Here is a 12,819-nt window from a genome sequence, read left to right as displayed (position 1 = left end):
GTGGGCTAAGTGAAAGCAGATTTAGGCTGACTTGTACGCAGGATAAGAAAATGGACACAAAAGGTGGGCTAAGTGAAGCTATTTTCTAGTCACAATGTCTGTAAGCTGATGGTTTTTTACTGACATGGAGGTACTTGGAAAAGAAAAAACATGTTAGACCATAGATGGTACTCAGACTTCATATGAAAAGCAAACAGAAGGATCATCTTCTCACCATTTGATGAATACCCTAATATATTATTTGCCTTTCTTTTCATCATTGTAGCATGAAGACAGGTCTATGTCTATAGATAGTTGATAGTTCCACCAAAGAGCTTCATGATATGGTTTTTGTACTCTTGAGTAATTTGTCTGTTTGAATGCTCAGTGTAGGAATGTCGTTTGGCTTCCAGGGTCAATATCCCAAGCAGCTGTTACCCACGATATTTGTGGCATCTGCACTCCAGGTCAGTTGTCATTTATTTTTGTAGTTATTATGTTCCTTCTAGTATGTAACTAGTTTTTTTGTCAGATTCTGTTCATTGAAAACTGGCTGTAGATTCACATTTCATATGTGAAAGGTCTGTTCATTGAAAACTGGCTGTAGATTCACATTTCATAGTATGTGAAAGGTTTTGGTGAATATTCCACATGTAAACTGACATTTAATCACTATTTGCAGGACCAGTTTTCAAGATTCAGTTCAAATTTCGTCGGCTAGAAATACCTCCAAATTACAATGTCAATCATTTAGGTAGTCTTAGACTTGAAGAAAACTTCAATTGACACCCATCATCTTATATTTTAGTCGCTTCATTTGTTTTTGTAGTGCTTACATAGTCTTGAAGTTTGGTTTTCATGATATGGCAGTCAATTAATGCTTTGTGTGGATCTCCACTTTAATGCAGACCATTTTTAGAGGCAAATGTATGGTTCAGGTTGAGTTATTCTGTTTCTAACCTGTCATGCCATCTTGGATACTGAGCATATCTTCTTGCAAATTTGGCATGGCATGAGCATGTTATTATAGGTGTATAAAGTGCCTCAATATATGAGAGATGCATACTGATGACATACTTGTTCAAGTAAGTTATTGCCCAGTGAGTTCATACTCCCAAGGCTTGTAAACTTTAAGACCTCAACTTAGTCTTCATTTTGCAAACGACATATTGGCATGAAATAGGTTGCAGAACTCTCCGGCTTAATAATGCTAAATAGTTGAAAATTAGTCATCAGAGATGGAACACATGAAATTAATAATTTTAGATCAATCAATGCTGAAGCATTTGAGAATGGAAGTTTCTCCATCCTGCTTGTTTTTTTTTTTTTAGTTCTTTTGTCCAACTTGGAGTCTCTAGTTAGCATGATTTTGTTGGAAGCTTTGGACTGCAAAGTAGGGATGCTACTGAACTTAGTAGATAAAGCTGATTTCTTAGGTTGTTTTCGTTACCATATAGGCTGGTCATACACACAGCCTGCTTAAGTTGTAGTGCTCATCATGCTCAATGTAACCCATGCTATGCTTATATGATATATCCACAGCTATACTTACATTTGCACATGCATTGATGTAATTGATTACTGGAATTACTGAACGAGTCATTCTGCATTTGAAGATTTTGGAATGAGGAAAAATTTTGATGATTGGATCTCATTTTTTAGGTTGCATTGGGGGTTGTGATGATACTCTAAGGCAACTGGTGGAAATTTGTGGAACTGGGGCTCGCAATGCTTCCAGCGTATCTGGTATGTTTTCGGTAGTGATTTTATGCGGCTAAATGTAATTGTGCATGGATTAGTTGATATGATAGCTATCATGAGGTTAGAACTGGCCCAGCCTCTTTGGAAGCGTGAGGTTTTGAACATGGCAATTAGTAAATCTTTTATTGCACACAAAAGCATCCCTACTAGTTTATAGTGTCATGTCATTGAGTGTGTTTTACTGTGTCTGACATGTTGAGAGCATTTTAGAATCGGAAAATGCTGAAACAGTTCAGAGATTCAGAGACATGGAAATCCCCATCAACCTTGGTCTAGATATTGAATTCGTGACAATCAAAGTTGCTGAGCTTTTTGGATCTAACATACATATTTCAACAACGTGATTTGTAGAGTTGAATAAGCATATAACCATGAAATTTTGTATCTTTTACTTGAATTGATTCAGAAGTCTTCTTTCAAAAGTAAACAAGTTATGGCAGTTCAATAGTTGCATATCAACCTACTTAGGACAGAAGAAGACTATTTGACTGCTAGTTTTTTAGCAACGTTTTTGGTACTTCATATTCGTCAATATGGATTTAATTTCATGGTTTTTTGTTGAAATTAATAAAAATAAACATTTAATGTCACATAGACTATGTTTAATATATCTGGCTTAACAAGAATGAAAGAATTATTGAAGTAAAGCAAATTGATCTAAATCTTGATTTTCAGTATCTCATAATGCATATTCTAAAAAGGTGACAGGATGTTGTTCTTACCCACACAAATTCAGTAAATGCTTCCTATTAAATACATGAGAATAGCTTATTTTTAGTCAGTCACAAATATTTGGAATATTTATCAATAAATTTTCTAATTTTACTTCCGTTAAGAATGTTTATGTTAGAAGTTAAGTCTATTTAGCCTGTAATCTAGTCCACAGTTTGTGCTTATGCCAAAGAGTGAAAAAGTTTTGGCTTTGCAAATCTGGCCTGGACATGATTCTCACGACCAAAGATAGTAAAGGAATACCATTGGTCTTGATTGGGCCAGTTTCTGCTGTGCAATATGTAATAATAATGGCAATTGGGCCGAACATCTCAAAACCGGAATTACACTTTATGGTTTTGTTAGCCGGCAAAAGAAGCCAGTTGTGGTAAGATGACTGATGAGCTGAGTCTGCAACCCAGCTGGCATGTGTCACATGATATGTCAAATCAAGTTTAATCTCCTACATTAACCTTAAGGTGATGCTTTGCAAATTGTGCCATGTCAACAAGGTTGTATTCAACATGTACTTACTAGTATCTATGTGTATTCTGTTTCGAGAAACTTTGTTGGTTGCCTCCATTTCATTGGAACCCTAGCCTCAAACCATTCTTGTTTTAAATGATTCCCTTGTCTTCGTTTCACAATTCTATTGAAGCGTGAAACGTCCTATGAACTCTGAAGTTGAATGTGGTTTCACCATGCTACTGATTTTTTATTTTGTCTGGAACATCTATAAATTTCAAGGACTGCTAAGAATTTGTGTAAAAGATGGCAATTATATATTGGACTTCGTTTTGTGGTTGGTTTGGTATGAATTTACTAATTGACTATCCATACATCTTTTGCCAGGTAGAGGACAAGGTGCTACATCATCTAACAGTGCTCAGCGAACTAGTTCCAGAGGGCGGATGGCTTGTGTATATTGTAGGCAAACAGGACATTCTTCAGATTTTTGTCCTTCACAACCTTCTCGTAGTCATACCGCTAGAAACCAGGAAACTAATCCACCAAATGGTTTGATAATTTACTACTTTCTCTAATTAACCTCATGTATTTATCTGTTCATATTTCTTTGGTTCCTTTCAAGTAGCAATGCCATCACATCATGCTAATTAACCTGCAAATGGGTAGCCCAACTGTCTTAGCTGGGGAACTTTGGTAATTTCCAAGCATCTGTAATAATGTCCTTAGCAAGGGAACTGGTTATTAAATTTTGAAGGATCTGTAATGTCTATGTCATCTTGAGTCTCTTGCAGAAGTTGCACTTCAATCCATTAAACTCCAAAAAAAATAAATAAAAGAACAGATCATGAGCTGTGCTTCTTCCTCATGGGATTTTATTTGTTCCTGTCACTGAACAGCTAAAATTTGTTTCTGAAGAACTCACCACTATCTAGAGCCTCATTCAGATATTTGGTTATTACTGATACATCAACTAATGATGCAGGAGAATCTTCAATACATTGTAACTCATGTGGGGAGCCTTGTGTTCTGCGGACTGCTAATACTGCAACTAATCGTGGGAGGAAGTTCTTTTCTTGTCAATCTCAGGGGTGCAACTTTTTTATGTATGTCAAGTTAGATTTAATTAAATTCTTTGGGTGTGACTTGAATTACTATGACCATATTCTGCTGTTAGTCTGTGTACAATCCTTTAGCCTATCCATTTTATGAGTAAAACTGTATTTACCAGAGAGCAACCCTAGCATGTTACTCCAAAGTCAAAAACATATGAACCCACGTTTTTGGCAGCATTGCTGATATGTTTGGCTTTCTCTTGCGTTATTTAATAGTTGTGGTCTTTCACAAGGTCTGTTCACTTGATAAGGTGCCCAAGTGCTGAAGAAATTACAAAAACCACAATAAAGGGATAGATAAGCTAGTATTAGGTGGCATGAAATGCCTGGATGTATGATTTGAGATTTTATTTGTCAATAAATAAGTACCTATATAAGTTGATTATTTGAAATATTTAGAAAAGAAACCATGTATGCTTCTTTTATGAGGTCTTGCTTTCATTGGTTGTTTCGTAGGTGTACAAATAATTCTTTTTTTTGACAACATAGGACATAAATTCGATTTCCATTGTTTCGTTCTTTACATTGTCAAGATGTGATGCAGATGGGAAGATAGCATGAATGGAGCCAGTAGTGTTTCTCGTGCAAATGCAAGAAGCTTTGCATCAAACCCTAGCAGGAGAGGTGGCCGAGGCAGTCGAACGGGAGGGCGCGCGAGTGGTGCTGCATTTGTGTCAGCTACAGGTGAACCAATATCTGGCAGGTGTTTTAACTGTGGTGATCCATCACATTTTGCAAACGTCTGTCCAAATCGTGGGAGATGAATTGAAAATTAAGTCTGGAAAGACAGTTGTAGAAGGTGAAATTTGTGATGAGAAGAAGTACTAGTTTTTATGTTGTATAATGTTGTGTTCACTTCAGGAGATTCTTCTGCCAGCATAACTTTGGAAATTTGTGGTTAAACTTGATGAACTTGATATAAACACAAGCAAAATTATTATCTACTTGATGTGAAGAAATTATTTTGTCGTATAATGTAGATTTTCAAAACAAAGCCATGAGTTAACACAAAATAACTTGAGAAGTTACCATGAATTACTACTAGTAACAAAATAAAGAAAGATTCAGTTGATGGCGGGGGGTATTGCTCCTGCTTGGCTGGTTGGGGATCGAACTTGGATAGCCAGGTTTGGGTAGGAAGGGAGACCGGGGAGGGGGAAAGTGTTAAAAAAAAATTATCCTTTTTTTTGTGAGAAGAAAAAAGTATTGTATGTTAATAACATTAGAAAAAAATTTACTTTGTACGACTACTTTTAGATTGTTAACATCATTTTAAAGGTAAATTTTGACTAAGAAAGATCATGTCTATTAATTTCTTTAAGGGTTATTATCATTTTATTCCCTTAACGTTTGGTGTCATTATTAATTTCCTCTTTAACGTTATCTTTTAGTCACTTTATCTTCAAGACTAACGGTTAAATTTAACGGAATTTGTTAATTAAAGTGAAAAGAAATGTTTAACCCTTAAAATTATTATCACTTTATCCTCATAAACTATAGTTTCATTATCAATTTACTTTCTAGAGTTATGTTTTAGACAATTTATCCTACCATTAAACCAACTTAGCAAGTTAAAAAACTTTAGAAGAAAATACTCTCCTCTTTGTACAATAAAAATAATAAAAAATTTAGAGTGGCTCTTCTCCTTTTTAGTATTAAGAAAAAAAAGTCAAAGTATTAATTTTTTTCTTCTTGACAATCTTATTAATATAAAAAAAAGAATAGAAAGATGGAGAGGGGGAGAGGGAGAGGGAGAGAGCTCAATTCTTTTTTTAAAAATTACAAATAAGAAGGAATTAAATACTTTTATTATTTTAAAATTATTTTACTTTTCTGTTTACTACCAAATTCCAATCCTAATTCCGACAACCTCAATGTAATACGATAATGTTAGATTTTTCTTTATTTTCTTTCTTTACAAAATCTAATTTTCTTTGTTCTTCTTTTCTCTCTCTTTTTCTTTTTCTTGTATTAATAAGTGTGAAAAAAAGAAATTTGAAAAAACTCTTTTATTTTTATGTTTTTCGATCTCTTAAAGTGAAAAAAAGGAAGAATAACCATTCCAATTTTTTTATTTTTAATTATATATAAAAAAGGGTAAATATATTTAAAATTTTTTGACCATACTAGTTAGATTAATGATGAGATAAAATGCCTAGAAAATAATATTAGGAACTAAAGTGATTGTATCACTATAATTTAAACGAATAAAGTGATAATAACAATGTAGTAATGCTATAAAATAAAAGGGTATTTTTGTCCAAAATTTCTTAACATGTTGAGTTGAATTACTTATGGGGGTAAAGTGACTAAAAGATAACGTTAGGGGGTAAACTGATAGTAGTGATATAGTTTAAGAGGGTAAAGTGATAATAACCCTTTCTTTAATTAATAAGACAATAGAGAAGAAGACTTCACGGGGACAATTTAAAATATGTTCATTGAGTTAGTATATTTGAACAAATGTTTAGTATAAGACACAGTTTTGATATGCATAATTGGCATATTATAATCCTAAAGGTAAGTTAAACAATAAAGTCTTTTATGACCATGGAACCTATCCTCAAACCACATAAGCATTGTGTAATTGCTGGGCATCTGCAAACTCACGTCTTTGCATTTTGGGCATTTCTCCTTGAGTTTGTCTGTGGTAGAAGACCATTTCAACCACAATTATCCAATGGAAAAGTAACTCCAGTGGGATGGGTGTGTTTGCGCTGGAAAAAAGGTTGGATTCTGCCGGTGGTTTATGAAGCCTTTGTAAGGTAGAACTGGTGTTAAAATTTGGCTCATTATGTTGTCATTCCAAACTAATAGCTACACCTATCATCAATGTTTTGAAACTTGGGTCGTTAATTGAACCGGTGAGATGTTTGAATCGCGGTGCAATTGATCGATTGATTCAATCTTATTTCAGTGAATTTAAAAAAAAATAAATTATATGAATATATGTGCACAAAATAAAATATCTAATTTAAGATTTTATCTAATAAAAAGTTTAATATTTTTAAAGAACTTGGACTTTCACAAATAAATTTTTTAAATTATAAGCTCAAACAAATAAATTTTTTAAACAAATAAATTTCATCTCAATTAAATTTTGTCAAAAAATATATCTTAAATCCTACCCAAGAATACCACAATATTCTAAAGTTAAACAAAATTCATGTCTTTAGGAATTAGACAATGTGAATTTAAACTTTAAACTATGTTTTTTGGAATTAAAGATTGCAACTTTCTTTTAAAAAAAAAAAAGAAACTTGAAGCTTGGATGAAATTAGGAAACTAAAAAGTAGAGATAAAAACTTGATAAGAAACAAAAGATAAGAAAAAAATGAGCAGCTGTGAGGCACTTTGTGACTAGATTTGGAGTTAATAATAGCCTCCTCCTCTTTTTTTTTTTCAATTTAATAGATAAAAACAAAATATCCGTCGGTTCAACGGTTCATTCCAGTTCAAACGGTTCACATGGTTCACACAATTTTCATCGATTCTTGAGTTCAATCAATCCAAAGTATAAACACACTTGGAGCCATAACCGATTCGCGATCCGACTGATTGATCCGGCTGGTTCAGCCTGAGTTTCAAAACACTGCCTGTCATGCACATATGCAATTTTTCGCAAGATTCTTCGTCACTGCCTGAGTTATGTACTATCTGTATTTTCACTAATGGTACAGCATTTGCCAGCATCAGATGTATTGACTTGACAACGAAGTTTCCGTATCATGCTCAGATCATCTTGACGGCCAAGGCATTATCCATTTCTCAATATCCTTATATTCTTATGCTACAGACTCTATTCTATCCTGATGGCCAAGTTTCCAAGAGTAAAATTTTGGAGTTGCCCTTCAATTATTAAAAGGGCATATTTGGCATGTCACATAAAATTCTAGGTGCCCCAAGAGGAGGAACACCCAAGGCTCATTTGTCTTTAGAAGCCATCCGTAGAGACGCAATTTATTTAAGAAAATTCTAATATTTGTTGCCTTGCTATTATAAGCACACTATCAATTTTTTATGGTGAAAGAAGTTGGTAATTCCATGATTTAACTTTTAAAACTTGAAGAACATTGTTGTGCTTTCAATCTCATTCGGACAAAAAAAATTTCAGAATAGAGCAAGATAGTAAAGATTTGCATTTGATGCCAAACGAAGTGATGAATGGGTCTTCCCAAAATTCGAGGACCAACGAAGTGAAATAATTCCATTGCAGTGAGGTAGCTTGTCTGATAACCTCGTGGAAGCCTTCAAATCCTTTGCGGAGATTTTATGGCTGTCCTAGATATGGGATTAATAATTTCACCTATTTTATGGTTGCTGAAGAAGATTCCTAAAGATGGAGGTAGTTCAGTGTGTAGTTTACGATGGAAATGTAAATGAATGCGGCACTTAAGTTTCGAATGACAGGAACTTGAAATTACATCGAGTGGTACAATGGATGGGCCAATTTAAAGTAAGGCAACTAAAGTCACCTCAAGGCTTTTGAGGATCATGAATGCATTGGAAACAGAAAATGCAAGATCAGTGGTTGAACTGCAACAATATAAAGACAGACAAGAATTTTGTATTGCTTGTTATCCTCTTGTTTGGTGTTGGTGGTAGCCATGTGTGTGATATTGATAATTCAAACAGCCAAAACTCATAAGAAATCTGTTGGAGTTAGGAATGTGAATAATGAAGCACATTTAGACTGCTAGTATTCTCAGCTTAGTAAAGTTGGCGTTAGGAATGTTGTGCTGAAGTACGATTCATCTGCTATAGTTTAGGAATGCATTAGATTAAGTAGAGTTGGTTTGCTTGTAGATGTTAAATGTAATGTTTTGAGCAATATCATTAATTCAATGAAAACTTTAAGCTGATTTGTGGAACCTGTTATGTTAATGGACCTTTTGTCTTGGAGAATTAAGACTACAGCAAATGGATAACCAAGATAGTCAGAAACACTATCAACTATATTCTAGTCAATTGCAGCAGTAGCCAAGTACATTTAAAGTTCCAAAATGCAATAAAAAAGAAAGTAGGGCAAGCAGCTTTGAAGTATTTCAGAATTAATAAAATGCATATTCTGAAATCCCCAATTAGCCAAAAGGTACATCACTATATCAAGTAGTTCATGAATCTCCTGTTGAGGTAGGTGGATGTGATACCTTTTAGTTTCAAGATCTGCTACAATTAGGCTTAGACCCCATTGTTTTCATTAGGTAGAAGTCACAATCCTTTGCCTTTGAAATAAGGATCAACCATTTGTAATGTGGTTGTTTATAATTTGCCCTCATTCGAACTTTATCATTTTTCTTAATACTTTGCACATGAACATGATACTTTTCGGTTTTTTTTCTTAAAGTTTTTAGAAAATCAATTGTTTTGAAGGAATAATGTAATTGAGACGAAACAAATATTTAATATTTATATTATTTAATATTTTTTTGAACTTAGTTTGCCCTAACCAACACCAATGCACATGCAATAAAGCATTCTTTATCTCAATAGTACTTTTATTTTGTAATAGTATCAATGTTTTTGTCTTTTTGTTAAATTTGGGTTACCTGAATGTTCTCTGTTATGTCATTTGAGTTAAAATTTTTAACTTGTTCAATAATTTGTTGTTTCCCCTTAAGTCATTCTATGGATTTTTTTTGTTAGTTTTAGTGAGCTTTTCTAATTATTATTACTTTTTACTAATTGTGGATTGTAAAATGATCTATAGTGCTATTGTAATTATAATAGTATTTAAATATATTGAAATTCCATTATTAAAGTTTAAATAGATTAACTTTGAAGAGAAATGTTTTGATTGGTGAAACTTATTTGTATTTTTCATTGATAACATACTTTTATGATTATAGAGTTTATATGATTAAAAATTGTAAGCTGTTAAGATTATTTATTATATAATAGTCAAACTAAACTTGGATATATTTTTATTCACCTTTGAAGTACGCTTTGAAATTGGATATTTTATTTAAAAAAATTATCTTTTGTTTAATTCACCGTAACTCAAAGGGGTTTTCCACCTTTGATGTATATAATATTCATTAATTTAGTTTAATGTTGTCAATTGTTACAAGAATACGGTTAATAAAGTTCATTAAATTTATTTTTTGTCGCAATTTAAATAACAAATGTACATTATTACATGATCTGTCTGGTTACCTGTTTTCCTGTACATTATTTCATGACCTATCTGGGTATGAACTGTTTCCTGATATCCTGTGAATTATATCATATCAGCTAGTTTTTTTGTATGTTTCTTGGAACCTCACTGGGCAAAAACTCATTCCTTTAGTTTGTTTTCCTTACAGGGGGCGAGAACGTGAGAGTGGGAGTTGGAAAAGACGGAATCTTTGTCTAAATTTTGTTAGTTGCTCGCGTGAGCACTTCTTAGCTCCCTAACAGACCTGCTTGGTTTTATTTTGTAAGCTTGAATTTTAGGTCGTATTTAAGGCTTGGCTAGGCATTCGATGTCTATGAATGTGTATAAATAAGGTTGAAAGTGCTATTGCTCTTATTATTGAGATGATTATTATTATTATTATTATTATTATTATTTTTGAGGTGCATGAGTGAGTTCTAGAGAGAGTTGGGCAGGCGGTCCGCCAAACCCTTGGGTACACCCTAGGTGGAGGTGGGGTCGTCACAGGTGGTATCAGAGCCGTCTTGCGTGGTTTCTGCGTGGAGTGAGTTTGGACCAAGTGATGTTATGGTCCTAATTACGTGAATAAGTGTAAAGGACTAAGTGCTCTTCTTGAGCGTATGCTGTGAATAAAAAATGTTATAGGCGTAAAACCTTTATTATGATACTTCGGGAAGATAGATATGTACGTCAGGTAGGAATCTTAAATGTGGTTGATTTACTCTTAGAATTGGCCAGCTCGAATTGTGAATTACCCTATTTTTGGATTCTTGAACTCGAGTGCCAAAGAGTTGATAGCCTTGGAATGAAAGTCGATTTCACTATTGACTTTGAGGTAAGTTTTGATGGCAGGGTCAAAACGCGGAGGATACAAGAATTTGCCCTGGGAATTGAGTCGAGTGAGAAGAGTAGATCAAGGAGTGCTGTTTTGGACTGGTGTAGTAAATGTTTGGCTAGGGTTTCTATAGATGGTGGCTGGATTATCGTGTATGTTTGAGAAACTAATACTGTAGACCTGTTTCCCTTCTCCTATGACTGTGTGGACTTGTTAGGTGTTATTTGATTTTGGGGTGATTTAACTGCGATTACATATTTCTACTGCTCTTGTGATCTTAGATACCTGTAGTTTGGTTCTTGATTGATTGCCCTTGCCTGTGTTTCTTTGATACCTATCCCTTGATGGAAAAGTAGGGATTTGGCTTTGATTTCGATCTTGCCGAGATTGAGAGTTTCGGATATGTATGGAGATTTTGAGGAAAAGGATTTAGGTTCTATATTTGTCTGTAAACTCGTGGCGACATTAGATTGATTGCCCTGATCTTCTTGAGGTTCTTTTTAAGAAAATAGTCATAAAAAAAAACACATACTACGGGGGTAAATAGCCGTAGTATCTTTTGGGTGTGGTTCTTGATGATGAATGTAACGTGGAGAGTGAATTAAGGTGTGACACTTTGAAATTAAGCGAATGGGAGTAATTTCTAAGCAAGAAGGATAACCATTTCGTACCGTACCAATAATAAGAATACATGTCATACTATCTCGAGGTTCCTACTTGTATCAGATTTCTTGTTTAGCTAAGTTGGGAAGTGAAGATTAGTCATTCATGAATGTTTTGGAATCGAATGAATTGTGATTAGTTTACCTCTTAGGTACTTTGATTTGTTTGGCAAGCTGTTAGATGCAGAAACCTTGGACATCAAGTGAGAGATTGCCCGAAACATACGGATTTCGCAGAAGGGGGAAATCTACTGTCTTAGTCAAAGTTAGCCCTTCACGATATTTTATCTGGAAGAGTTGTATCTGTTGGATTATGTGGAGTGAAAGCCCTTCACGATGTTTTATCTGGAAGAGTTGTATCTGTTGGATTATGTGGAGCAAAAGTTTTATGTAGTGCATTGGAATCCAGGTATAAACCTTGAACTTGAAACCTGATATTTACATTAGTGATATTAATTATCTGTGTTTGGTTGGCGTTGAATCCATTTCCATGAGTCAATTGCTGCAAATTAGTCTTGGGTTTAAGTGCAGATTTTCGTTTGTGATTAAGATGGAAGGAATTATGATTAGAGAGGGTGATACATGCTTAGTGATACAATTGTAGAGATGATAGGGGATTTACATTGTGAACGATTTGACAACGCATAGTGTATGAGTTTAAGAGCTAGAAAGAGTCGTAACTAAGTTGCATAGTTACAGTTTCTTCTTTTCATCGAGTTCTAAGTTATATCACCTTGCACCTTTCGATAACTTCATAGACCTTTCTTAACAAGTTAACTTAGCTATTACGTCTGTAAGATTTTCCCTCTAGGCAAGCTTGTGATAGCATCACGTGAGGGGAAGCCACTTGGGAGTCAGAGGAAACCCTGTAGAATCGAGTTTTGTGAGCAAAGATAAGAATTTCGAGGATGAAATTCTTTTAAGGGAGAGAGAGTGTGAGGCCTCGTAAATTATTTTCTTATCTTTTATCTTATTTTTCCTTGCTTGTCTTGAATTTGTGGTTGCTTTTATGGTTGAGGTGTGTTTTTAACCTATTACCTTATTTAACTTGGTGCATGTTTAATTTAGTGTATGTAAAGTTTCATAGTATATGGTACAAGTGTGACTAACTAGTGAGGTGTGTGCAATAAATTTAGAGGATTAGAAAGAGTTTTG

The 12,819-nt window shown here is 34.1% G+C and overlaps 1 protein-coding gene across 1 annotated transcript in view; it reads left to right on the top strand.

Annotated features, from left to right (window-relative positions):
* Positions 1 to 4,927, top strand: part of LOC113777098 (DNA topoisomerase 3-alpha) — a 28,717-nt gene extending 23,790 nt beyond the window's left edge. Inside the window, exons 19-24 of the mRNA XM_027322145.1 lie at positions 368 to 446; positions 662 to 733; positions 1,642 to 1,725; positions 3,304 to 3,468; positions 3,902 to 4,022; positions 4,576 to 4,927. Coding sequence (XP_027177946.1) covers positions 368 to 446; positions 662 to 733; positions 1,642 to 1,725; positions 3,304 to 3,468; positions 3,902 to 4,022; positions 4,576 to 4,795 — 741 coding nt within the window. The 3' untranslated portion in view covers positions 4,796 to 4,927. The remainder of the gene's footprint in view (positions 1 to 367; positions 447 to 661; positions 734 to 1,641; positions 1,726 to 3,303; positions 3,469 to 3,901; positions 4,023 to 4,575) is intronic.
* Positions 4,928 to 12,819: the final 7,892 nt, after the last annotated feature.

This window comes from Coffea eugenioides, chromosome 7 (genome assembly GCF_003713205.1).
Source record: "Coffea eugenioides isolate CCC68of chromosome 7, Ceug_1.0, whole genome shotgun sequence".
Taxonomy (NCBI): domain Eukaryota; kingdom Viridiplantae; phylum Streptophyta; class Magnoliopsida; order Gentianales; family Rubiaceae; genus Coffea; species Coffea eugenioides.
This window is presented reverse-complemented; position numbering and strand designations above follow the sequence as displayed.